Source organism: Patagioenas fasciata, chromosome 14 (assembly GCF_037038585.1).
Source record: "Patagioenas fasciata isolate bPatFas1 chromosome 14, bPatFas1.hap1, whole genome shotgun sequence".
NCBI classification, from domain to species: Eukaryota; Metazoa; Chordata; class Aves; order Columbiformes; family Columbidae; genus Patagioenas; species Patagioenas fasciata.
In genome coordinates, this window is record NC_092533.1 from 11,581,676 (window position 1) to 11,608,709 (window position 27,034).

General features: G+C 39.7%; 1 protein-coding gene across 3 annotated transcripts; it reads left to right on the top strand.

Moving 5' to 3' along the window:
* Positions 1-2,929: 2,929 nt before the first annotated feature.
* Positions 2,930-23,365, top strand: ADRA1B (adrenoceptor alpha 1B). Of its 3 annotated transcripts, none has more exons than XM_065849054.2 (2): positions 2,930-4,342; positions 20,905-23,365. In XM_065849054.2, exons 1-2 carry the CDS (start codon positions 3,382-3,384, stop codon positions 21,450-21,452), a joined length of 1,509 nt encoding a protein of 502 aa, XP_065705126.1. In that variant the 5' UTR covers positions 2,930-3,381; the 3' UTR covers positions 21,453-23,365. The 3 variants fall into 3 exon arrangements, with proteins under 3 accessions (XP_065705126.1, XP_071670888.1, XP_065705125.1); XM_071814787.1 differs by lacking the exon at positions 20,905-23,365 and adding an exon at positions 12,724-13,214; XM_065849053.2 differs by having other exon boundaries at positions 2,933-4,342; positions 20,890-23,363.
* Positions 23,366-27,034: the final 3,669 nt, after the last annotated feature.

Below are 27,034 nucleotides of genomic sequence, written 5' to 3' on the forward strand. Positions count from 1 at the left end.
CATGTACATATTTTAAACATCACTTCGAAAAAGAATAAAAGAAACACAGGTCTTTGCAAAACTGAGCCATGTCAATAGGACTCCTTTTGCATCATTTATCTAATACAATAAAATTAATCGTAAAAGTTCAGCATATTTCATAGTTCAAACTAGTCTAAGAACGCATTAACATGTTCTCCATATTTCCTCAAAAGCAGGTTCTGTATCCAGTCTTTGCTCCTTCAGCAAGCTCTCAGCAGAAGCACATTGAACAGCTAAAGGGCATCCTGTCTTGCACATCATTACTGAAATAATATTGAGTAGAATCTCCACGCTATTAAATTTACCTTTTCATTGAAAACTATGATACATCTGAATGAAAGCACATCTGCAATGACTACGATCTGCTTTTCTCTGATCAGATGTTTTCAATTGCACTAGCTTGAAGTGCTAGCTTGAACTTGGCAGAAAAAGTGGTCTATTTTTTCACAGTGCCTATTCAGTCATTCATCCGAAAGCAGGTAAATACTTAATGTTCATGTCTGGGTTTCAATACATTCTGCTTTATTATAGCACCTGGCACTGAAGATCTCAAAGCAATTTGTGAACATTAATCAGCTGAGCCTCATGGCTATTCAGCCAGCATGTTATTACACAGACTGGTAAACAGAGATTTGAAAACACATTAGATTTCTCAACAGGGCTATAAGAGATGAGCAGTAGCTTTGTCTTCCTCTGTGTCTTCTAGAATAGGAATTTTCTGTCCATTCGTCTAGAGGGGCACAGAAAGCAGCACTAGTAAGGGAAGCAGACTGGTCCCAGTACTTCTGCCAGCAAAAGACACTGAGCAAAGAAACACGTTTTAGTCCAGCCACTAGCGGTTAGAATCCCTATTCAATTCCCTTCTGCCCCTTCCTGCCACTGCTGTTGGCACAGTGTCCTGGACCTTGCCAGCAAGCTGGAACCAGCTGACTCCTGGAAGTTGAAAGATCTGGTTCCTTGGGGCTACAAACTCCTAATGTGCTGTGGCCAAAGCCATGGAGGAGTTACAGGCCACTCTGTTACTCTTTGCAGGCTGGGCATGTCCCATGTTTTGCCAGCTAAAAACTGAAGTACACCGGTTTACTCCCTCACTGATCTTATCCAAACTCTCCGCGCTTTGCAGCGATCCTATTTTCTTACATGTCAAAGGCAGAAACATCATTCTGTGTGGACTTAATGATCCAATCACACTCTAATCAGTGTAGCTCAAGCGCCAAGAGTGGGAAGATGCAGGCTTCACTGCAGGCTACTCAACGCCACCAGGGCACCCAGGCAAACAGCTGCTGTCACTGCCACAACGAGAGTGGCACCGAGCGCGCTGCCCTGGCCCACAGGGCTGGAATCCCACCTCCCCACCCTCCCAGCAGGAGAGAGCCCCCAGCCTCAGGAATTCATGCTTTAAACAGACAAGGCAGAGAAACAAAATCAGAAAACACAAACGAAAATGAGTGGTTATGTGGAGTCCAGCAAGAACGGGAAGTGTGAAGGATGTATGTCCAAAATCAAAGGCTGCTAACTGCTTTTACTAGCAATGAAAGCTCTGCCCTAGAGAGAGCAGACAGAACAGCTGAGGCTAAACTCATAAACTGAGTGTTTGTTCCTCTTCCCTTCAGTGACTCCATGACATGTTATCATGTAATCCTTGTAAATGTTTCAAGGAAAAGTTTTTGAACGATAGTGCTTTGCTATAGTCCATGCTGTTGGGAAGGGCTCTACAAACATCTGCCATACGGTCCTCAAATAAAATTCAACCAGAGCTTTTGTTTACATGGTTTGATCTTAAAAGCAGCACTCAGCTGCAACTTTCAGCCATAGCTGCCTTATTAAAAGTGAATCTTTTATTTTAATTCCAGTACATTTTGTAACACGAAAATCGATATACAGTAACCCAGAGTACTGCAGACAACAGCTGTAGGACATAATCTGATGACAGAAAGTTCAGAACAGTATTTTGGCAGTTATATGTTCAGTTAATCTTTCACCTTTTGTTTTTAATGGCATTGAGCTATAAAGCTCTGGGATTTATCTCCACCTGATGACACAAAGCTATACAAGATGAAGAAACCACTATTTTCATCTTTAAATGCAATTATCTAAAAAATAAATCAATTGTTACTTTTTTTCTTTTTTCTATTTTTTTTTTTCCATTTATAGGATACTGCAGGTTTTCCCAGAGCTACAATAAGTTAACAACGGTTTCAATGATCTCACAGCCTTTAGCAAGGATACGGGAACATACTTAAGCATAAAGAGTACCTTGAAAAGACTACTAAATACTTTTCATTGCCTTCAGTTCGGCTGTAGGGGTGCTCAGCTCTGTCAGGGCTGGATTCACAATGCACATGTGCTTGGAAAAGTTATCTAGGTAGAGAAGAGGAGACGAAGCGCCAGATGTGCCTGGTACATAGGAGCATAGAAAAAAACATAAAGATCTCAATAGAGAGTTACTTTTCATTATTAACAGCAAGTTTACAATCAGAAACAGACTGTTCCATGTATTTTTTTATGCCATCACTAAATACTGAACCCATGAATAAACTAGGGATTTTTGGAACCTACCTACTTGTCCTTAGAAGGTGGGAGGTGATTAGTTCTCTAAATTGGCATGTGATTCACTTTGATTACAAAATAAAGGCAAAGGGCGCTAGATCATTTTGTACTGAAATTGCTTTTTACACCACATTCCACCGAGTGCGTTTTTTCCCAGAAAATAAAACTGGGGTTTTTTTTAAGGTTTTCAATCCAGATTTATGTGGCAAATTCTTTAATTGAGATTGATATATTCCATTTGTTTGGCTTTCAGAGCCTGACACGGGAGGTTTATTAATAACTTGGACTGCATTGCCCTCTAGCGCCGCGCCGGGCCGGCCGCCGTGATGTCACCGGCACAGGCAGCGAGCGCAGGCAGCGCTCGGGCAGAGCTGCCTCGGCGCTGACAAACCCTGCTTGGGGACGCATGTCACCGCAGCTAGGCAGGGGCGTCCTTCCAACAGAACCACCAGTGCGCAAGGGAAACCACTAAACCTCTCTTTTCTTTCAGGAACGTCATGATCAAAACAGCTGCTTTCAAGCTCCAGCCAAGACTTCTGCCTGCTAATTTCTGTTTAAACGAGTTTGTGTGAGAAATTAAGCAAGTTCGAACAGCCTATGTTTTCTGACAGCCTTCAGAGGACTTCACGCTGTGCAAGTTTTACATGCTCGTAGCTGACAGCTTGCTGGGGAGATGAGTTCTCGATCTAAAACCGTCTGGTGCTTTGCAGCAACTTCTTGGGTAGAGAGATAACTTCCAGCTGAACTCAAACCACCTGCGTTTCGTGCAAGGGATCCAACCATAACTTGCTATGGAGGCTGATTTTTAAGATGAATACCTACCTTGGCGATAAATCCAATCTGTCAATACCTGGATATTTGAAACTGTCTGCACTAAATAATGGCAATCTTTCTGCAAACAGCTCCAATGAGACAGCAAGCAATCTGGATTCACCTGCCTTGGATATCAGTAGGGCAATAATTGTGGGGCTTATCCTAGGTGCCTTTATACTCTTTGCTATTGTAGGTAATATCCTGGTAATTCTCTCTGTTGCTTGCAATAGACATTTGAGAATCCCTACAAACTACTTTATCATTAACCTCGCAATAGCAGATTTGTTGCTGAGTTTTACTGTCCTTCCATTTTCTGCTACACTGGAAGTCCTTGGCTACTGGGTTTTGGGGAGGATATTTTGTGATATCTGGGCAGCAGTTGATGTGCTATGCTGTACAGCTTCTATTTTAAGTCTATGTGCAATTTCTATAGATAGATATATAGGGGTACGTTATTCTCTCCAGTATCCAACTTTGGTAACAAGAAGAAGGGCAATTTTAGCTCTCCTAGGTGTATGGGTCCTTTCCATGGTGATTTCTATTGGGCCTCTTTTGGGCTGGAAAGAACCAGCACCCAAGGATGATAAAGAGTGCCGTATCACAGAAGAACCATTCTACGCTTTGTTTTCTTCCTTGGGGTCATTTTACATTCCTTTAATCGTCATCCTCGTGATGTATTGTCGGGTCTATATAGTGGCAAAAAGGACTACGAAAAACCTGGAAGCTGGGGTTATGAAAGGAATGTCTAACTCCAAGGAGCTGACTTTACGGATTCATTACAAGAACATTCATGAGGACACATTAAACAGCACCAAATCCAAGGGCCACAATCCCAGGAACTCCTTAGCTTTCAAACTTTTTAAATTCTCTAGAGAAAAGAAGGCAGCCAAGACACTGGGAATTGTGGTTGGCATGTTCATCTTGTGCTGGCTACCTTTCTTCATTGTTCTGCCACTAGGTAAGTTGGTAATCAAGGGATTGCGAGGGAGGGGGAGGAAGCGGGTTAGTTGTTTACTACAAAACTGTCATAGAGAAAAATCAGATGAATGGGAAGTAGATATCATTTTGAGAACTGCAGTGAACAGATGAAAGGAAGTGAAAGTAATGCACTCCGATGATGGCTTTTTCAGAGTTATGCTGAAACTTTGTGAAGTGTGCAGCCTGCAGAAAGTCTGCTCATCTGGTAGTCCTCAGTGACGGGGCACATGTCAAATCAGGGAACGATATCTTCAGAGTTTATATATTAAATCCCCCTTTATGTTCTTTGTTTGAATTGAATTAGGTTTCAGAAGCATTTTTATAGGATGCTTTAACAAAAATCCTAACTGAGAACTCAGAAAGAGTTTCAGCATTGAAATGTTCTTGTTTTAATCTACTGTTAGATGTCCAAACTATAATCCAGCAGGTCTCCTGGCATTATTAGGTGTCTTAAATGGAAATGAACCTTATCTAATGATGAGGTAAAAAACTTTCCTGAGCTGAAAAAGTTCTGGTTCTCAGTTCATACATCACTGATCAAATCCCAAAGGCAAACACACGAATCCCACTGATACTCATAGAACGGTTCTCATTGGTTTCACTAGGTCTTAGTTCAGGCATTTAGGAAGATTGCCATGTGAGGTTTTGGCAGCCACTTTGTTCACTTTCAACCCTGAAATATTACTAAAGCGTTTGATGCAGCCATAACACATTGCCCTGTGTTCCCAAGTCCTTGTGAAATTTGCTCATATTGTCTTTAATACTAGCACTATTTCTGAAGTGGAATATCTCAAGACACTGGATTACAAAGCCCTCAAAAATATCTGTCCAAAATTAATTTCTCTGAGACACAGACAATCTGGCAGCCTAAATATGGGAAGAGGTGAAAAAAAGAAAAGGGAAAAAATCCTTTATTAATGTTCTGTATTAGTGTTTACTTAGTTACCCCACCAAAACATTTCTAATTGAGTGGTAAGCGAATATTTTTAGAGACTGTTGCAGAAAACTAAACCGAGTTGAGCAACCTGATCCTGGTGAAGTCTTGTAAAATTATAATATCAGTGAATGTGTAATATAATTTAGACTGGAGTCTTTACTGCAAGACAAGTACTTAAGATATTGCAGAGCAATGTTATAATCTCTAGATTATTTTATCATAAACTTAAAAATATTTATGTTTCACAATCTGCACAAAACTAACGTTAATGATGCAAAAAAATCCTAAACAGAAGGAAAATTGTGAGTTCTCTGTGGCTACTGAAGTTTAGGTCCTTTTGCTGGGTCTTGAAGAAAGTTTATAACAGAGCAAGTTTCCAACTATTGCAAAAATACATAGCTGTGGATAGAAATCATTTTCACCACATGGTACAAGTAGCAGTACTAGATATGTAGCCAGTAGGTCATGATCCTCTGATTCCCTCCTTGATTTTGAATTATTGAAGGAACTTTGGAGGAAAAAGGCAACTGGGAATGCAGTAGGGCATATTCTTAGCTAGCAGAAGCTACTATAGCTACTGATGCTGTTCAGCGAACACAGATGCAGACCAGTCCATTAAAAACTTTATGGTCACAGGGCAGAAGCAATGTGAAAAACAATTAAGTTTCTTGAAAAAGTGACAGTTTTCCCTTTGAGAGGTTATTTCAAAACGCCTGGTCTTTCCTGCCAGGTTTAATGAGTCATTGCTGGAGACACATAAGTGGAGAATTTATTGCTTGTCACAAAACGATTTTATCTCTCATATCAATTGTGTCCAAGGCATCAGTGGGGTGAGGGGCTGAGAGCCTCCACCACAGCACGCTGTGTGCTGCAGAGCTGCTGGGGGGCTGAAGGGCTAAAGCCTCGGCTGGGGGCTCTGGCTCAACATAGACCAAGGGCCCGTAAGCCCCAGCACGCTCACCCCAGCGCTGTGAGCTCGCGGTGCCCCACAGGGCTGAGGTTCAGAAAGAGTCGCCGTTGTGCCAGTTTGAAGAGTGAAAAAATCAGCATCTTGGCATTGCAATATAGACTGTTGGCCCTCCTGTCCTCTGTCTAGAAACTCTTTCAGGGGATCAAATTATAACCTTCAGTCTAACAAAGGGGGGAAAAAAGGTACACATAGTATCCAATGCAGTATCCAAATGCATTTAAATAGTAGGTGCTTTCTCTTTGCTTTGTTGACTAGGAATAGGGCTGGGTTTGTTCCTCATCCCTGATCTCTTTTTTTAATTTATTCAGCACACCCCAGAACCTTGTGCTTTTCATCTCCGTGTAGCAGTGCAAAGTTAATTAGTGATGTTAGGCATGACTAAAGCATTGCTCAGTAAAACAGCCAGGGAAAAGACCTTTTCCTGACATGCATTATGCAGCCATTCCTAACTGGAGGAGAGAGTAGAGCAGTGGAGAAATACATCTTAAGGAGCTTGCTGTGTGCTGCATTCTTCATACCAGAAATCTTCTACTTTGTGTCTTGAAGTCACAAAATTAAGTTAAGCACTATTAAGAACCCTTACAAAAAGCACACAACGGTATTCAATCGATTTCAGTGATCGGCAAACCGAAGAATCCAAAAGGTACTGATGATTTACAAAACCATCCATAGGTGCTCTGGGCTGCTTTAATCACAACCCACCCGTCAGTGCAGGACTGCAAACTACAATACTTTGTCTGCTACTGAGTCCAGGCTAGAAACTAACCTTCACTATACTGGAAGGACAGGCTTCTTCCTTGGAATGTGTTTTTCATGCCTTATATTTGCACCATTAACTCAAACCATATCCTCACATCTGCATCTTTACTAATTTATTTGGCTCCTTTTTTCACTCAGCAATGCCGTGACTCTGCAGAATGGCGTTAGCAGAGCAGCTCTGGATTTCTGAGCATCCAAGCACAAAACATTTGACAAGTCAGAAAACCTTATTTCTGCAACTCCCTAAACCCATGTCTTAACAAATCTGCTTATATGTAGAGGAGTTTCCTTCATGTTAAGGGTGTTCTCAGCTCCTCTACTAGATTCACAGGTGAAATTATAATTCTCCCGCTCTGACATTTCAATATATTCTGCATCCACCCATTTTGATATCCCAGACAAAGGATTAGTGCATCAGGCGGCAGACATATACTGGGAATTGATGTGGTGCTGAAAGCAGGGATATTGCTTGAATAAATGTTCCACAACAAAGGAAAATAAATATTATCTACATTTACAGACTGTTTTTCACTGGATTTGCATGGAAATCTCTCTGACAGTGCTCTGTATACAGCTATGGAGAGGAATCACAGCACTGACATCATGATGTACTGAGCATCATGAAACGATCAGCACGAAGAATGACCCACAATCTCTTTTGGTAGGACTGAACTGCGCTGCATTTAGTGTTAAGTACCTGGTGATGCAGCAAAACTGGCATCAAAAAGAATCATGTGAGAAATTTGGTTTTATTCCAGTCGCTACCAGATATTCTTTCCACATAGCAAGAGCTATAGAATGTCCTTGTTGCGCACATTCCTAAATGCTCTGTGTCTTTGTAAACAGTTGTCTTGACATTCAAAATTATTTGTGGTGCAGCATAAAAAATAAAATTATGACATATGTGTCTTTAAGACAACTTCTTGTGCCATAAATGCAGTGACTCAGCTTTGAAGAGTAAATATCTTGGTTCTTTAAAACAAATGTTTCTTTTCTTCCCCCCATACAAATCCTTTCTTAGGTATCAGGACTGTGTTAAATACATATTGCTGAAAAACAATAAAATAGATTTAGATTTATCTAAAGACTAGAGCCCTGCAGGAATAAAGTAACACTCCTTAAAACTCCTTCTTTAAAAAAAGGAATATCCAATTTTATGCCAATACATTTATTAAAAAAAAATAATCCAAAATGAAGGATCATATGTTTCCCCGTGGCTACTAGGTAGAAGTTTAGTCCCATTCCTGTTAATTGAGATATCAGAGTGGGCTTGCCAGTCTTCTCCCAGACACACACACACACACACACACACACACACAACCCCCAGCAAAGGGAAAACTCATCACCTCCAGTACTTTACCCAAAGCACAGTAACCTCCCCAACCTCCCGCTTAACTGCAGAGACCAGCAGAGCATTATTGACCGCTCAGTTCAGACCCAAACTCCCCTGCTCCCACAAAACCTGTGATCTTGTCCACTGAAGTCAGAAACAAAATTCTTGTAACTCAAATGGCAGGGGGACAAGGTCTCCAGAGCTTCATAAAGAAGATACAACTGTTTTGACTATCCTTACATGTTAACCTTGTGAAACCTTTCTATGAAATAATAAAATCTTTAAAATATTCTGCATGTTACAGGTCAGCCAATACAAAATTATTCCTAAAATAAAATGTTACTCAAGTACAGGATGTAGATTTATGTTACATCAGGCCAACCTCTGCATCTCTGCACCAAGAATACTAAATTAGGCCACTTAGTTTCCCATGGGAAACACTTCAGGGCATTACATCCAGTGCTGTCAATGCTACTGGGTTCTGCTTTCTGCAAGGTTTTAGGCCTGGTTTGTCTTCAATCCCATTTTGGTCTTGCCCCCTCTCCCCCTCTCCAACTAGCCTAGCTCTCTAGATTTGATGCCCTCAAGTTAATAGTTATACAGAATTTGGACAAATTCATGATATATGTGGCAATCTGACCCTCTGCCCACTGGGCAGATCGATTTCTGGTGCAACGTTCAATTGCACAGGTGAGCAGGAACTTGTTCCTCCTATTTTCTAGCCAATTCCTGTAAAACTAAACATCATAAGGATATTTCTTGACCAGCGCAGCATGTTTTGTCACAAGTGGAGGACTAGATTATTTCATTATGATCAATTTTACTACTAAAATAGCCTCCCTTAAGCCCTGGTTTAAGCCTTTTGGTTTGCAAAGGATGCCAATTATCCGTTACTTACAGACTTATATTTTTTAGAACAAAGCTATTTGTTATCAAAGCAGATGAAACTGCACAAATTCTGGGGTACTTCCTATGTAGGCTTTTGATTTGCAAGTCAGAAGAACAAAGGGAAATCTTAAAGTGTATGGTCATACAAAAGCAAATACACAAAGCAATACAGAAAAAAAAATACAAAGAAACCAACTCATGGTGACTATTCAACATCAGGGATTGCAGCAAATCCTATCTCAGGTGATCAGAAAGCTCCAAGGAAATAAAAAAAATCAGGGCTGAGCCACGGGGCAGCAACAGGAAATCTCAAAACTATTGAAATCAAAGACAGGAGACAAGTGATAATTTCACAGCAAACACGGCTTTCAGCACCCAGCAAGGCAGTGGGCACAAGGTCCTTCTGCCAAAGGCATTTGCAAGCACATGTGCTATTGCTCAGGTTGGTAGTCATGATGAAAGCACTGAGTAAAGTTACACATATGCATACAGTCCTAAAGCGTCGAGGCCATACCTCGAGATCTTAGCCACATGTTCTTCGGTGTAGCCCTCTGTGAAATACAGACATGAACAAAAAAGTGATGAGTTTTCTAGTATCTTCACTGAAGTCCTCCTCCATTGCAAGATTTTGAGCTATTTTGATGTGCTTTCAAGTGATAACTAGAAACGGGAAAGCACTTACCATCAGTTTCTATGTAATAACAGAGAAAAAATATAATGGAAGTTTATACATGATCTTTGTATCTGTGTTATTCAATTCCATACTAGAGTCCTGTTATTTCCTGACGATGTCCAAGACAGATTGCTTCACTTATAAGTCAGAAGTGAGACAGGGAGAAAAACACACCAAAGCATGCCCAGTAACTGAAGATATTTAAGTAAAATAAATTAAATGTCAGCAGACTTAGATTAACTTTTCTAGACTCCCTTAATCAGCTAATCCTTCGCAAAACAAGCGTAAGGTTGGCCAATATTCTTTCTAGTTAGCAAGCTGCAACAGTCTGTAACTCTTTTGGACAAAATAATGACAATAATATCATGTTTCTGTCCCTGTCTACTGTCAGTTTTAGAGTACCAAACAAGATTCTTACTAAAATTGATCTTGATTTCCCCATATTTATGTGAGGGTAACACAATTTAAACACAAGTGAATTCTCTCCGTGGTGTAACTCATCATAGCTTTTCTGGACTGAGAGGTGGCAGACTTGTATATATACAAGGATATGTAGAGTTTCTGCCAAAATGTGCTTGGTGGAATTTTTCTGTATCTCATTTATTTTCCATATCTTGTATCTCCATATTTTGTTATTCAAGACTTACTCAGAATTTTTGCTAATACGACAACTATGGACGAGGCATGAAAAACCTTAATCCTGTTGCTTTTTGTTGTTGGCTTTGTTCCTTTTTGAACTACAGCTTTCCACCTTTTTATTTATTTTTTTTTTTTAATTCCTGGGCTGGGCAAATAAACTCCTAATTGTTCTTTTTCCGTTGCTCCTCTAAATACCAACTTGCAAATGGTCTGTTGTAATATAAATTTTTTAAAATAATTTTGAACTCTCAATGCTTTAAGCATCAATACCAGATTTTGTATGGTGCTGTAGGAAGCACAGTCATGGACTGCAGACAAGAGCAAGATCTCTGGAAATGTTAGATTATCTCTTAATTTCTGTCTATCAGAGACAATCTTACCATACCAGGAGTGCCCATGTTAGTAGTTCCGTGGTTAAATACATAGTCACTGTTCCTTTAAAAAGGCAAATGTAGCTACTCTGCTTTGTAGTTGCTTAAGAAGGTGTAGCAACTCCGGGTTTTAGCAAAAGGATCTGATCTCCATCTGTACTACAACTTCCATTAGCAAAGCTTCAAGGGAGGTAAAGTCCTGGTTTTATTTTGACCACTCTAGTTAAGTCTCTCTTTCTAGAGCCTTTAAAAGGCTCTGAAATTTGAGCTATTGTGAATGAAGTTCAAGAAGGTCTCATAGAAGTGATCTGTTCATCTGAAATATGAGGCACCCTTAATCAGAGGTAAATAGTGTGGATTATAAGAAATTGTGGATTTAAATTAGGATAAGAAAATAAAAACAATAGCCTTTCTCAGCCTACAAGACAGCAAGAAAAACGTTTTCCTAAGGCTTTGCTCTTATTCATGAACATATCCATAGAGGGAAGCACTCTTTATGGTCAGATTCTGCAATTTGTATATGTCTGCTACTTTCATTTGCCTGTTTAAGAATTTGTCAAAGCAAGATCAGGGCTTAGATTGGTAGGAGTTATTGAGTTTAGTTAGTATCACCAGCATATTAGTTTGCAGACATTCATTTCTGTGCTTGAATGAGATGGAGAAATGAGTATAAACCACTTTTACCCTCCCAGGACAGTTAGGGGAGATTTCTCTACCTTCCTTCACTCAACTGGAAAACAGAGAAATGAAAGACTCGTGGGGTGAGGACTGGTTGAATGAGACCTTCACCACCCCTCACAAGTGTTTGCTCACTGTACGCCCAGAAGACTCCAGCAAAGAGTATCCTGCTACTGCTATAGGTGGTCAGTTCTAGCACACAGATTCCTCACAACCAGGACACTTTTCTTAATAGCTGGCCTAGAACCCTGGACATATACTTAACGTATCTAGTAATACAATGAAGAATGAGAACAGCTGTACTTGCAACAGCATCATATTTGTATTTCTGTTTCTCCCACATTCTCTTCTGCAACATCATCATCTAGTCAGTTATTCCTTATTCATGATTTCTCCTTCCTCAACAGCAAAGTGCTCTCCCCCAGCACACACACACATTACCCACAAACAGGGGAGTGCTGCTCTGCACCATGTTGGTTACTGCGCAGTTACTGTGATCTCCAGGGTGGCGTCAGCCTGGGCACCACTGGGATACGCACCCCAAGGTATCCCACAAAGACGCCAACATGCTCAAAAATCATAATCAAACACTAGCCGTCATTACTTGGTTGTAGTAGTAGTAACTTAACCATCTTTCATTTCATTCTCTTTGTTGAATTTTATACTCTTGATTTTGGATGCTCTTCCTGTTTTTCAAGACCTTTTTTCACAGCTATCCTAATGCTCTTCTTCAGAAGGCCTGCAGTCCCTCCCAGCTTGGTCAACTCTTAATTTTATAACCATACTCTCTATTTCATCCTTTACTGTTTGTAAACTGTGTTTTTTTTTTCCTGTATTAAATAAGTCCAGGGGAATGTAAACAAACACTGAATGCTGGAAGAAAAGAAATCAGGAGCTTTACAAATCCAATTAGCTTTAAAACCTTGGCATGTTGTCTTGGCTAAGCATGTGGTAAATGGACCGCAGAAAGCTTAAATAAAACACAAACACGTCCTTTCCACATTCTCTACATTCATACTCATAACAACTCTGGTCACGGGCAGCTTATTACTTTTACAGGGAGAATTTTACTAGTTGTGCACATGTAGCATTTGAGCGTTCTCTGTTCATTAGGAGGTGGCCGTAACTCTGCCATCAGCAGCTCCCGGCACCCTCGGCTGCAGCAGAACCAGAGCGGGAGCTGCAGGGGAAGCGGAGGCTCCTGGCCCGGCCAGCGCAGCCGCCTGCTGCCCAGCACCGGGACCGGCTCCCGCTCACCACAGCACAAATTCAACCAAGTCACTCTTCATAGGAAGGCTGAGTTCCATCAGAAAACAAATTTCTTGCAAAGCAATACTCATTTTTGCAAAAGTTGTCTTCTTGAGACAGGATTTGATGCTGTTGAAGGTTCCTGTTTTTCATGTTTCAGAACTCATTTGTTATCGTTTTGTGTTTTGCAATGCTTTTCATCACTACAGTGATTTTTAAAACACTGGCTTTTTCTCGTGTGTAATGTTGAAAAGTTCAGTTTTAACTCCGGTCACAATGACTTCTGTCTGCACCAAACCAGAATAATTCCTCCGAATAAAGGAGGATATGTTTGCCTTCCATGGTTACCTTAACTACTTAAAGTCTCCAGAATACCTCCACTCGGAGTTTCAAATTTTGAAACACTTCATTTTCTACTTGTTACAAATAAAGACAGTTAGTTTCAAATTTTATGGCTTCTCTTTAACCTTAAGACACGAACAGAAACCTGTGCAGTGAAGCTCTCTTTCTATCCCATTATTGTTTCGCGACATATTTATTGTAGCTAGTTTGTTATTACTGGTATATCAAGTGACACTCAGCAAAGTACTTAAACGACCACAAACCATTTTGTTTCAACAAAAACGAATGATGTATTTGTTCCAGCAAAGAGGAACATACACTCACACCATGTTGGCTCTCACCTAAGCAAAGCTGGATTTAGAAGATTTTAAAATATGACTTTTTGTAACAGGCAGAAAACATAGCACCTGACAACTCCAAATGCATCCATAGACTTTTTCTCCTTATATCCAGGAAATTCATGGTACTCTTGTCCAACTCTTATCTAACCTAAGTATCACATACTTGATTCTGAACAGAACCGATGAATCTATAAGTAATTTCAATACTCAGTTGATATCAGATACACAACTTATTAAAATCTAATTTATAGAAAGTCAATTACCACAACATAAGGTGATTAGAAAAGAGATTAGCAGTTGGAGTTTAAAAGTACATAAGACATAAGGACAGTAGAAAGAAATATTTAAAAATTAAGAGGAAGAAAGCAAATAAGCAACTGGAAAGTGAACATGCCTGGACAGAAAAAGAAAAAGCAGAGCTATTAAAGAGAAGGCGGACAGTAAAGGAGAATGTGGCTAATTTTAGATTAAAAAATCATTAATCGTTTAAAATTTTCCTCCCACTGGGTACAAACAATAAATATATGGCATCCTTTAAAAATAAACATACAAAGAATGCCCTCTCCGATGAAGATGACTCATACAAACATTAACATAGGATGTAAAATTATTCAAATGCCCCTATCAGATGCAAGCTGCAGTATATTGGACTCTGTAACAGGAATGGAGCCAGTAAAGAAGCAATTAAGCCCTTTTACTTAACACTAATTAGACCGTGTCTGGGTAGTGCATCCTGGCAGAGGAAGGCAACAGTAAACTGGAGTGAGCCCAGTGGAGGCAACTAAAATGATCACAAGGCTGCAGCACATTGTGAGGGGAGAGCGTGAAGGAATGGGGCTTCTTCAGCCTGGAGAAGGGAAGGCTTCAGGGGACCTGATGCAGTGCTGACCCTGCTTTGAGGAGGAGGATGGACACAAAGACCCTATAACATCCCTTCCCACTGCAATAATTCCATAATTCTGTGAAGTTCTTGACTTTCAGTCCCATCAGGTATAAATATATCTATATATGTACCTTGCATGAAGGATGAAGGGAGGAAATATAACTACACAGTGGAGCCCAGTAAAATGTTATAAATGGCTGTAATTGCAAACGACTGTTGGTCACTTATACACATGTTTATTTTACTCTGTGTGGCTGGAGGCAGCACATAGAGCAGAATGGCACAGAGATATCAAAGGTAATTTCAAAAGTTTTAGCTCATCAACATTATCTTATCTGCTATTTTTCAGGTGTAAGCTCTGGCTAATCACTATGGTATCTGATCACCTGTATCCGCACACAACTAGAGTAGTGAGTTTTCTCCCTTCTCCTGGAAGCATTTTGGGGGGTTTTGTCTGGTTGGTTGGTTGCATTGGCAGGTCTAATTTTGATGCCGATTTCTTTCTTCCACAAAGTGGAAAGTCAAACATGCCCTGAGCGTTACACTATTGTCAAGAAGCCTGCCAACTATTACATTAAGGATCCTTAAATAGAAGGTCTTAACTTTCCCATCCTCTTTTCTCTATGAATATAGCAGTCAGTGATGAGAGGTAGCAAAGGAGCAGATACTTAGATGGAAGAAAAATAAGAGAACGGGAAAGAATACAGGTAGTGAGTGTGTGTATGTGTGTGTGCGTGCATGTGTTTCTCCTCTGCAGAGGGCTACACCGAAACCTCCTTCAGTGAAGAGTTTTCCTCAATTAATAGTATCAGGATTCAACCAGTCCAGATTTTCCCGCTGCTCACCCTGCTATTTTAAGGACTCTTCCAAAGTCCCCTGAAGTCCTTATAAGCCTGTACAAAAGCTTTGAAAGACTCCCACTGACTTCAGTGGACTCTGAATTTTACTGCCTCAGTGATGTGGTGTCCAGATATTCTGCAGAATAAGTGAAGACAATTAATATGGCAAATTGTTTCCCACAATGTTCCCTAATTTCACTGAGGGTGCTTTACTTAGTTTCTGTGTAATAAAGCATTCTTTATAAACAAACAGTCAGACCCTAAATGAAATTAGTTTTTACTAAATAAAACACTTCTTATTTCATTTTTATGGTATTTGCTGTTGTTCAGTATATTTCCAAACTGAATAGCTCCAACAAGTCTGTGAGCACAGTCAAAAACCATCAAAACTGATAAAGCTGGTTGAGTTTCTGAAACATTTCCTGTTCTCTATTTGTGGTGGACACAGGCTTTGCAAAAACTTCATTGGTGTCAAAGATACATCATAGGTAAGGTTGTGGTGCTATGTCTAATAAATCACAGGGTTTAGTGCAGAACAGTAAAAGAGAAAATAAGCATTCCCTCAGAGTGAGGCCGTTAAACACGAAGCATCAGGAAAGTGATCAGTTTGAGTACAGAAGTCCCTCTGGCTACCCCCATCACAAGTAGATCACTGAGAAGATAATCATATGCAACATTTTCCAGCCATTTTGAAAAGTAATCTAAATCAGTACAGGGAAATATTTAATGATCTGTTTATCAGACTGTGATGGGAAAGTAGTTGGAGATTAGGGGAGGAAATATTAGTCTGATGTTTAGAGAGTGGATCTAGTAGGCTTAGCTTTATCAATTTATCTAGGTACCAAAACAGCCTACAGTTGTTTGCTCCTGACAGGTTAATTATGAGGTAAAGCATGCATGCAGCTAAATAAAAAGCATTGTTAATTCCAAGAACAAAGTAGGGGAAAAGGTAATATTAAAGATATACAAGCTAATAAAAATATTTTTTGTGTCTTTATAAGGTGAAAGGCAGTGAAGCTTTGCATAATAGCCACCAAATTAAACTATATTTAGAAGTATATGGCATGTATAGTAACAGCCATCTCAACCACCTCCTGGATAAGAACAAGCTTTTCTTCTCTCTCTGTAGAGAGTGAGGAGGGACTGTACACAAAAACTCAGAAACTTTCCAAAACCCTGAAGAGAATAAGTTCCCAACTAAGTATTATGTCTCAGACACTCCATTTTTCTAACAGTTAATCCTCAACCTAAATTATGGATATATTTACCAAAGGGATTTAAGACTACAGTGTCAGTGGGATTCCAGCACTGCAAACGTAACACTCTTTGGGCTGCCAAAACTTAAGCCATAAGGTTTTCCTAATGAACACAGTTATATTCTGCAGAGTTAACCTGAGAAAGTAGGACTAGAAGAGACCTGAAGAGGTCATTCAGGGCATGCTTCAACCCAAAGGCTGGATCAGCTATACATAAATCAGTAGATATGCATCTATTCTGTTTGCAAGAGCCTCCAGGGTTGGATTTTTACACCCTTCTTAGGCAGCATGTTCCAGAATCTTCCTGTCTTGGAAGACAGATCGTGTTTCCCAATCCATAATCTCAGTTTGTCTTGCTGTAATTCAAATCACTGTGCTTCATATATTTGCCACAGTGGACATGGAAAACAATTTAGTTTCCTCCTTCTTTGCACGTTATTTTTATGTTTTTTAAGACAAATTGTCACGTCTCTCCTCAGTCACCATGAAGAAAGTTGTATTAAAAAGCTACTACATTTCAGAGCATCTGTAGCTTTTGGTGTTGGAGGATCCCTTCATTAGCCAGGGCCCCTCCACTGCTGGAGTTGTGCTATGATCATGTAGTCATTGCATTTAGGCTCTGCAGGGCCAGCAATGTACCTGATCATGTGCATCAACCAGTTTCTGTTAATCCCAAGAAATGTTCTTGAATTCTGCTTTTCCTCGGTTGGTGGTGAAGGCAGCAGGACCCCTGGAACATGCGCTGTACTACCCACTGTGCGTTCTAGCGGTTGAGTTGTGCCAGGTTTCATGGCTCTATTCCTGGTGAAAACTTCCTTACTGGTAAAAATGATTTAGCACATTACGCTGATTGCTTTACCTTCCCCCAGTTCCCCGCTGGTAAAAACAGGAGGATGGCACAAAATTAGGATGACTGACAGGCGAAAAGTGCTATCTGAGAGCAAATGAGTTCTCATATATGAACTTACTCTCACTGGGACTGCAGTAACCTCTCTTATTGCCAGGGTCTTCTTGGAATAATTGCCTACCACCTGATTTTTGAAAAAAACTAGGAAGCAATAGCACATTATACCATAGACAAAATTCGTAGATGAAATCCACCTCTCTTCAGAGCAGTTGCATATATGTATACGTATACATAGAATGAAGGGTAGGAGTTAAGAAGAATTTTATCCAGTTTTAATACATCAGTCTGAAATAAAAGCAATTAACACACCAGTCTGTAAATAATCAAATTAATATACCTTGTTCAGAAAAGCATACTTCCTTGCCTTCTTGTGAAAATTTAATCTACTAGTTTTTGTATAATTTAAGAGCTAAGCAACGCTTGCATTGTGCTGTGTGTGGAACATGAAAAAGTGGGGAATGAAGTAATGTTTAATGATCAGTGTTTTCATTAACCCCTCATACCTGGATTTCTTAGTTTCATAACTTTTCTACTACTGTTAACTAAATACTGATCCTTATTTTTAAATCACACTACCACGTAGCTTTCCAAACTGATCTATCTCCAGATCTTCTGTTAATGACTCAGCTAGGGTCATGATGGTTTTTAAATTATTGATTTGGGCTGTGATTTTTCTAGAATCAGGCCTGAACACAAGGTGCCTCTGTCAGTCAGGGTTGCTCTTTTGTGTTACTGCCCTTTAATATAAAAGCTTTGAAAATTTTTGCTGCAGCTGCCAAAAATGGTCTGCTGTCATTTTTTTCAAATGGCATTTGAAAAATACTTTATCATGAAAGACAGACATAAGCTCCTTACCTTTTTTTCCTTAAGGAACACATATTACATGAAGCAGTTTACAAAGATTTGGCATTTTTCAGCACACAGCTTTTTACCTTTGTCCCTACTTGGTCTCTTAGTCTTTGTTGTATGCAGTTACATTTGGTTCACGTGATACAGATTATACAAGCACAAGTCATTTATCTGCATTGATTCCCAGTTTTCTACCGCTTAGTTCATTTTATTTGTCCTTAGGGAATTTCACAATTTTTTTCTGTAACTCCCTTAATATTTTTTATTTTATTTTATTGAAAACTATACCATAGCATTTACTCTGTCCATATTTAACCTGCCTAAAAATATTTAAATGTGGTAGAGGAATGTTCTGTAGATTTTCAGTTATTACAGTATAAGAGAAAAGCAAACCAAATGATCTGGAAAAATTCAACACTGCTCATTCAGCATCCACACATAAGAAAAAATGGGAGCTCTTCAGCCACTTTGCAAGCCTTACTAGGCTTTAAGAACTAAAACTCATTTATATTTTAAAGGGGTTCCAGAAAACAATTTAAGAAATTTATCAGTATGAGCTCCAAAAAGTTCCTTATTGTGCTTTGTACTTGTTTTGCAAAGTCACAAAGCCTCTCTTATCCTTAAACCAGACGGAAAATATTAGCAATTATTATTTACAGAATGAATCCTGAAAAGGTTTGCTACTGTGCATGAGGGAGGGTTTGGAGAATCTTCCTCATCTTGTCTGCACTTAAAAACTCAGATCAACTTTTCCTAAAGCTTCATAAGAATTTGACACCTATTTAGCGGCTTATTCCATAAAAATCACATGAATTGTTGCTGAATCTTTCATCGAAGAGTATGGAACACTCACAGGATGAAGTTTTAAGTGCTTGCATTGATTTATCAGTTGGAAATTTGTCAAATTCAATTCACAGTTTCTCTGATGTTAGATGTACTCTGTACTTCCTGCAGTATCAGTCAGGACAGATGTAGGACCTCCAACAGTTGGTCAAACCCTGCAAATGAGCATCAGCAACAAAGCAATAATGGACATGGGTTCTACTTACAAGAGTCTTGCACATGGAATGTAAGTCAGTAAAGTACAGGAGTCAGGAAAGCAATACTATGAAGCTTGCAACTTAACACCTCCATTTTAACCTTAATGGTTAGCATGTCACTTAGCTCTGAGGCTCTGGCTGGCACCACCCCAAAGCACTGCCAGGGAAAATAATCTATTATTCCAGATTCACAGGATTTTTCCTGATTCCTATTGCCCAAGTGAGAGGGAGGAAGAGTCTCTTCAGACAGCTGATGCCATCTCAGCATCTCTCTTCTGAGGCAGCTCAGGGAGTAGTTGACGCATTGAGGAGGGCAGTGCATGTGTGAGGAATGACACGTACCTCCTTTTGGCTTTCTTCTGAGCTAAGGAGACTCAAACCCCCATAGTCAGCACCAGGCCAGCACTGTCTTTGAGATAAACAGCGATATCTGCCATGGCATGTAAGAACTATTTACCCAAGGAGCCAGGAAGAGCTTTTGCATAGTTTTGAGGCCCAAGCCATGGCCTTGACATTGCTTTGAGATGGGAAATATGCCTAGAATCATATCCCTCCCCGCTAAGGCATCTCGACTGTCACAACTGACTCAGCTGCTTTCACAGCCCGAGGAATTCTGAAACTACTCCAGTGTAAAAAAGGTCACTCTTCTCAGATGTGACGTTCAGACTCGAGTGTCACCTTCCATTTGAATAGTCTTGAAATCTAACTCCAGTTCTTGACATAAGAATTGTCTCCTGAATCCCCACTCTTCGATTACTTCAGCCAGACCCAAAGGCGTTTTCCCAGCTGGATGACTGCTGAATGCCTGTTTTGCTTTAAAAATGCCATACATTCTTTTATAAAGCCTCATTTGCTAAATTTAGCTGATCAATTGCATGTTTTTATTACTAAAAGTACATGAAATTTATTTCCTAGTGTGAGTTTTTCATTTGGGCAGCCTCTTTATGGAAATTATTTGGTTCTGAACGGAAGAGGAAGTATTCATAAAATAACCTCTTCGTTTGGGTTACAACATTTTTGTGAATGCCTGGGCTATGCGAAGTACCACAACTAACTTCAGGTTTCAAGAGGTTTGTACTATCACAATAATCTAGATAAATCAAGTGATGTTTAGGAGCTTTCAGAGAATGTATTAGAGACATCCAAACACATTCCTTCTGAGAAGCGTGGGAACTGTCAGATCTTTTTCTTAAAAAATGACATATGAAAGCTCTTTGAAGAAGGCACAACTTTATTCCACGTGCGCATTGTGCAGCAGCTTCAACAATGGAGGTTTGATCTTTCATTGGGATCAATAAATGTTAGTGCAACAGGTGTGTATACATAAATACCAGGACCTCTTTTTATTTTTTAATTCTACATTGATTATGTGATCCTTCAGCTTTCAGATGGTGGAAAGCATTTTCATATTAGCTTTAAAAATAGCATTTTATTACCAAATGACTAAAAATTAAAGTGCATTAAGGATTTGTAATAAACAGATTCTAACAGTGATCTGATGGGACATTTACCCTTCCTAAAGGCAGGTAAACCAATTATCTCAGATATTGTCTCTGCTTGTTTATTCTGGACAGGATCTCTGTTTTCAGCTCTGAAGCCCCCTGAAACGATCTTCAAGGTGATTTTTTGGCTTGGCTACTTTAACAGCTGCTTGAATCCAATCATCTACCCTTGCTCAAGCAAAGAGTTCAAGAGGGCTTTTATACAGATCCTAAAATGCCAGTGCCACCGTCGAAAGCAGTTGGGGTGGTGGGCCTACAGCTACAGAAACTGGAATCGGTGCTCCTTTGAACACCCTAGAAAGGACTCTCTGGAAGACAGCGGGAGTTTCCTAAGCGGCAGCCAGAGGACATTATCTTCTGCATCTCCCAGCCCCGGCTACCTGAGCAAAATCACTCACCCACATATGGAGATGTGCACATTCCAGGAATGGAAAAGCTCCAGCTCTTTCCTGAGCCCCTTACAGGAAGGCGGCAGGCAAAAGGACTCATGCCACTTCTTCACCTTCAATCTCTTAACAGAGCGCAATGGGCACGTTCCTGCTGGCAGCCAAGCTTCCAGCAATGAGGACCACGAGGCCACCTGTGACACACTGAACGGCAAAACCGACCGCAGAGCAAACATGATGCTGGAATGAACAGATTCTGAACAGTCTGTTCTCTTTGTACACGAACTTGTTTGATGTTTAGCCCAGGTGAAGAAACAGACCTTTGCACAGTTTCTCAGTATAGCTCTAGAAGGAAGCCAGCGATGAACAGGCAGATTTATGCGACAAGAGTGGCACAGGGTAGGGGCTCACCAGAGCCCCAGTCAATTGCCAGAGAGGCTACTGAAGCAAGAATGGAATGCAGGGAAAGTGCCACATCAACCCAGGGAAGTGCACATTCAATTATTTAGCTGTCATGGAAGTGCTGTGGAACAGCCGAACACATATGTATATAGAAAGAATGTATAAATATGGGGGTGGGCAAGGGAAATGTGTATGAATGTGTGTGTGTACATGTGTGCTAGCCGCATGTATGGATGGCTGAGAGTGGAAGTGAGCAATGCAGTGTTGTTTGTACCTCTGCAGGGTACCAGTTGCCGCTGATTTTGCCTGTAAATTCTTACTGTTGTTGTACTTCACTGTACATTAGCACTTTAAAAATGGAAAAAAATGTCAAAGATTAAAGTAATTTCGCAACAATTTAAACTCCTGCACCTATTACTGTAGGATTGGAATTCAGCCAAGTTCCCTCATCACAGTATTTGCTTCAAAATAAAACACTCATAGCGGTTAATTTTACCATTGTAACTCCTAGGATGCTCTTGAAACTCTCTGCAGTTGCTTGCCTTCCATTATTTGCTTATCACCAACATATGTAACTCCTCTATTGTTCACCACGTGCTTTTTTGAAAGTGTGAAAATACCAGCAATGATGAGAGCTCACAATCTCCATTTCAGCACATCAGTAAGTGTCCTGGAAACATACAGGCTACCAGAGGATCTGATTTCTAAAAGCAACACTCATGAATCACTCCAAATACCTCATAAACAGTGTCGTGGACAGAGCACTAAAGAGCACTGACCGCTGGAGGTCCAAACCCAGCCTTAGGACAAATAAGCTGAGCCCCTGGTTCGTCCAGCAGACTTTGAAAATAATGCTGCACATTTAGAGGCTTTTACTTTGCCACTTAGATAAGAAGAGAAAGAGTCAAAACAATGGAGTCATGTAAGTTTCACTGTCATCAATATTTTTCAGCTCAATAATTCAGTACAGAATTCCTGATAATATCTTCTAGGACATTTTAAGTCATGTTTGGAAGTTTGTTTCAACTCTTGCAATTAAGCATCAATCATGAAACAAATGACTGATTTTTTTTACATGAAGTGGTACAAACCATGAAAATTAGTATTTACTGCTTCCTCCAACCAAGCCTTCCCTTATAAGGAACTTTAGGGACATATTTTTAAAGCTTTAAACTGAGAATGAACCATAAACAGATGTACTAAAACCACTTTGGGACAATTTAACAATGCTAGGTCCCAAGGGAGAGCCATTTCTTTTTGTTCCCTTAAATGTATATTCTCCCGTTAAGTTGACAGGGATGGATATGGCTTGTGGGGAGATGACATATCCCTCAGCTCAGTGAGCAATGATAGGAAAGTCATGTTCCAAGCTCTTCCCATGGTCACTTGTTATAGTAAGAACCACATAAGTATATTTTAAGTCTTATCCTAACTGAAGTTATGGTCAATCTCCTATTTTAATAATCCCATTCTGATTGTGGGGAGGGCTGTAATTTCTTCTTAAAAGGACAATGCGTATAAAATTTAAATGTATTATAAACCAGATAAACAAACTCTTGTTGCTCATATATTGGGGTTGCCATAAAGAATATTCTACCTAGCTGTGATATAACAGTATTAAACTATCCTCTTTGGGCTTCTAAATGGCAGATAACTATATTTCTAACCTATTGCTATAAATTTTGGAAGGAATCTATAGTAGTCTGTTGAATACTTTTGGGTTTTGTGAAGCTTCTTCAAAATTACTGCTAATTGAAAATGAATTTGCTAAATCTAACCACCTGACAGCACACAACAGCTAAATTTTGAGTCACACATGACTTGTATAGTGTAAATCCAAGTAATGTTATCCATAATTGAGAATTTCTAAATGATACTGGAAAGTTTCAGAATAAGTATCATTCCATTATTCTAAAGCCTTTAACTATGTAGCTCTCAGAGACTGACCATTCTTTTAATTAATTTCTAGTCCTAACAAAGGCTGTGTCATCTCTTGATTATAATTTAAGCTCCTTACACAACAACATGATTCTCTAATTACCAATGAAATCAGATAGGCTTTTATCCCATACTGAAGTGACCTCTGAGCACTTACCATCATGTAATGTTAGAAAAACTGCAAGGAGATTTCCCTTACTGCTTTTTTTTAAATCTATAAAAAGAGAATTTCAGCCATCTTAGTACTGAAAAACCAGCTTTTTCAAAACACTGTAATTGATGAGGAGGAGAAGATATGCGTTAATGTCATGCTACTCCACGCCATTTAAAATATCCAGTGCCTCCAATGTTATGAATCATATACCAAAATCCTTAGAGAGCCAAAGACCCCAAGACACATAAGCTTTTAGGAGTGAAAGAGGGAAGGCGTTCCACAGGCAGACAGTAATGTTTTTCCCCAAGAGTTACATTTCCCTTCTCTAATTTTGAGCTGGGAAGGCTGCTGGACTCTACAGGGACAGCAACACGGACTCATGCACCCCTGCTAGCTCGCTGTCCCTCACAGACACCCACAGCACCGCTGCTCTTCCCATGTGTTACCTCACACAGGAGGTACATTTGAACTACCTGCAACACACACGTGGCTTAAGAGCCACAGGATCTCTACCCTGTAGTGCTTCCCTTCCTCGAGCCCAAGTCCTGCAAGCATGTTAAGGGCAACCTCCCTGGGAACATGACCAGGTTATGCTGCCTTGCCAGGAAAACAGGAAAGCAAGAGCAGCTCTACTTCAGGATTTCTGGTACTAGGGAAAAGAAGAAGGGGGGAAATGTTCATTCACCATGTTGAAGCTGAAAATAATCACAGGCAATCAAAACAAATATACTCTGCCATTTCTAAGACAGACATTTACATCAGGTCTATTTTTCTTAGCATATTCTTCAGGCCACATCCTAAGGGATTACCTCATACAATCCCTAGAATCAGACAGATGAAGGAATGACAAACTGTAGGCTCCAGCATAACAACCAGGGATAACAAAAAGAAGTGAGAACAAGTTCTAGTAATACCTGATATTAATATATAATTCAGATATCACTTTAACAAACTGTGTCTCATTCTTAATCACTATTCAATTAAATTTTAAGACTAGAAACCCTATAACTTGTAACTGTAACAAATATAAGATGGAAGGATTCCTAATATTTCTCCAAAATACATTTCTCTTCTCCAAGCTTTTTTCCAGGTTATGTATATATCTTGCCATCCATAGCCATGCAGGATATTACATGACTTCCCAAAACTGAATAGATGGTTTCTCCTCTCAGCTTTTTGCCTCATGAATTCCTATTTTTGTAGGGTCCCACACAGCCTGTTCTCATACTAAGCAACACTGTACCAGTGGAGACCTATCCATGCAAATATGCTAAACTATGTAAGACTTCAAAAGAGTCAGGTCACATCTGCTCATAATCTCTCAGCAACACCTACTCATCTTCAGCCACAACTTCAATTAAGTTACAGGCAATAAAACCAATTGTAAAAATGGAAAAAAGAAAATACATGGGTCTGAAGGAGGGACCACAAAGATTACAGAAGAGAAAGTCTGATAAAATATGAAACCTTTGCAAGGCCACCTGACTTTTCTAGAACTAATCTACTCTAAACGTCTTTATTTTTACCAGTGGAATATTCTACGACCTCAGCCAGGCAAAGCCCGCCCCAAATGAAGAGATACAAATCATCCTCTTCCCTTTGTTAGTCCTTCATTTGTTGCAATGTTTTCCTTTAAAGGAAAAACTATTTGGGTCAGGGCATCATCATCAAACCTTGTGGAACAAGCCCATATTAGCCCATTTTTTAGTACAGTCAAAATTAATTTGACAAGCAGAACATCCACAATCTAACAAAAAGGCAATTGGCACACAATGGTGGTCTATCAGATGCAACTATACTCCATCATGCATATTTTTATGCATACTAACAGACCTTTCAATGAACCCATTTTGTGGGCAAATAGATTTGCCTCCAAAGAGGAGTTGCTGCCATTTAGCACAGAAGGTGTTCACGAAACACTGTGAATTTTTCCAGGTTAAGCTACCATGTGGAGCTTAATCACTAACTAGGGCTTGTACAAAGCCATTCAGTTGAGAGGCACAGCTGTAATGGCTCACAGAGTATTGTTACAGACCAGCTGCACATAAATTAAACCCATTAGGCTTCAATGCACTCAGCTATCACAAAAGTGCTTCTTATTTTTAAGAGAGTTATGGTAAAAATCAATTCAGCTGAATGAGACACAAACTCTAGAGCATTCTACATTCTTTACTCTTTGGAAATGCAGTTTTATATTATCTTTCCAAATGTAACAGGTAGAAAAGAGGGGACATTAATATTATAAAGTGCAGTTCTAGGCTGGAAAATGTAAAAATAGCAACTTTCTATTCAACGGATGTTCTCTCTGCTCTCAGTTTCTGTGCTTGACTTTCACCTGATATGAATGAGCATAAACCTGCACAACACAGGAGATGATTGATAATCCATAGCAGCTATGGTATGAAAGCACGACTATACTAACAGCTGCTTATTCCTGTCACTGGCCACAAACTAATCAGCTCATTCCCACAAGAATAAGCTTGATTCTGTTTTGACACACTCAGCAACAGATACGCTTACCTGTTTTTTGACACCACACTGGCAATGCTATGGCTCACACACTTTGCAGGGCAGAACATGGTATCATGCAGGTGGTGCAGGTGGTGCATCAGGTGCACCAGGTGCACCCCCCTTCCATCCTGAAGCAGTCAAAATGAAGTATTTCAGAATACGAAGACACATCATGCTAGTTAAAGTCACTTTAACAGAACCAAAAAACCCTTCCCTCCACAACAAATTTTTTGGGATTGGGAAGGGTACTAGCTACCTTCCTCATGAAGCATGCTATTTGTGGAAAAGGTAAGTCATGACTCCCAGGATCAGTTAAAACACCTGAAGCAGTAACATAATGGTGGGAGCACTAACCTAGGAAATGTGGTGGTGTTACTGGAAATTCTTATGTCAAAATATATTAGCTTGACCAATGAAGAACATGCTCCCTGTCTAGTAATTCTCATAATCTTTACAGGACTCCAGCCAAGACATGGAGAAAAAGAGAATGGATGTTCAAAATTAATAAGAATCCTTCACAGTTTCTTTAATAAGTCAACCTAAAAAGCAGATGTAGTAAGACTTGAATTTGTAGCTGTGTTTAAAAAGCCTTTAATTGCCTGTTTCACAATTTCCTTCAAAACGTTCTTTAGGAAGCACAATAATTTGATTCCACAGAGACTTTCACGCAAATATTTAATTCTAGCAAAGAACCTGAACTTTATATGACCTCTGGAAAATGGCAATTACTGTTTCTTCGCTTGATTTGTTGAGCTTTCATTTCTTCATTGTGAAGATCAAAAAAGCTGCCCCAAAAAGTAAAATTAGCATATGTTCTGGTGCCTGA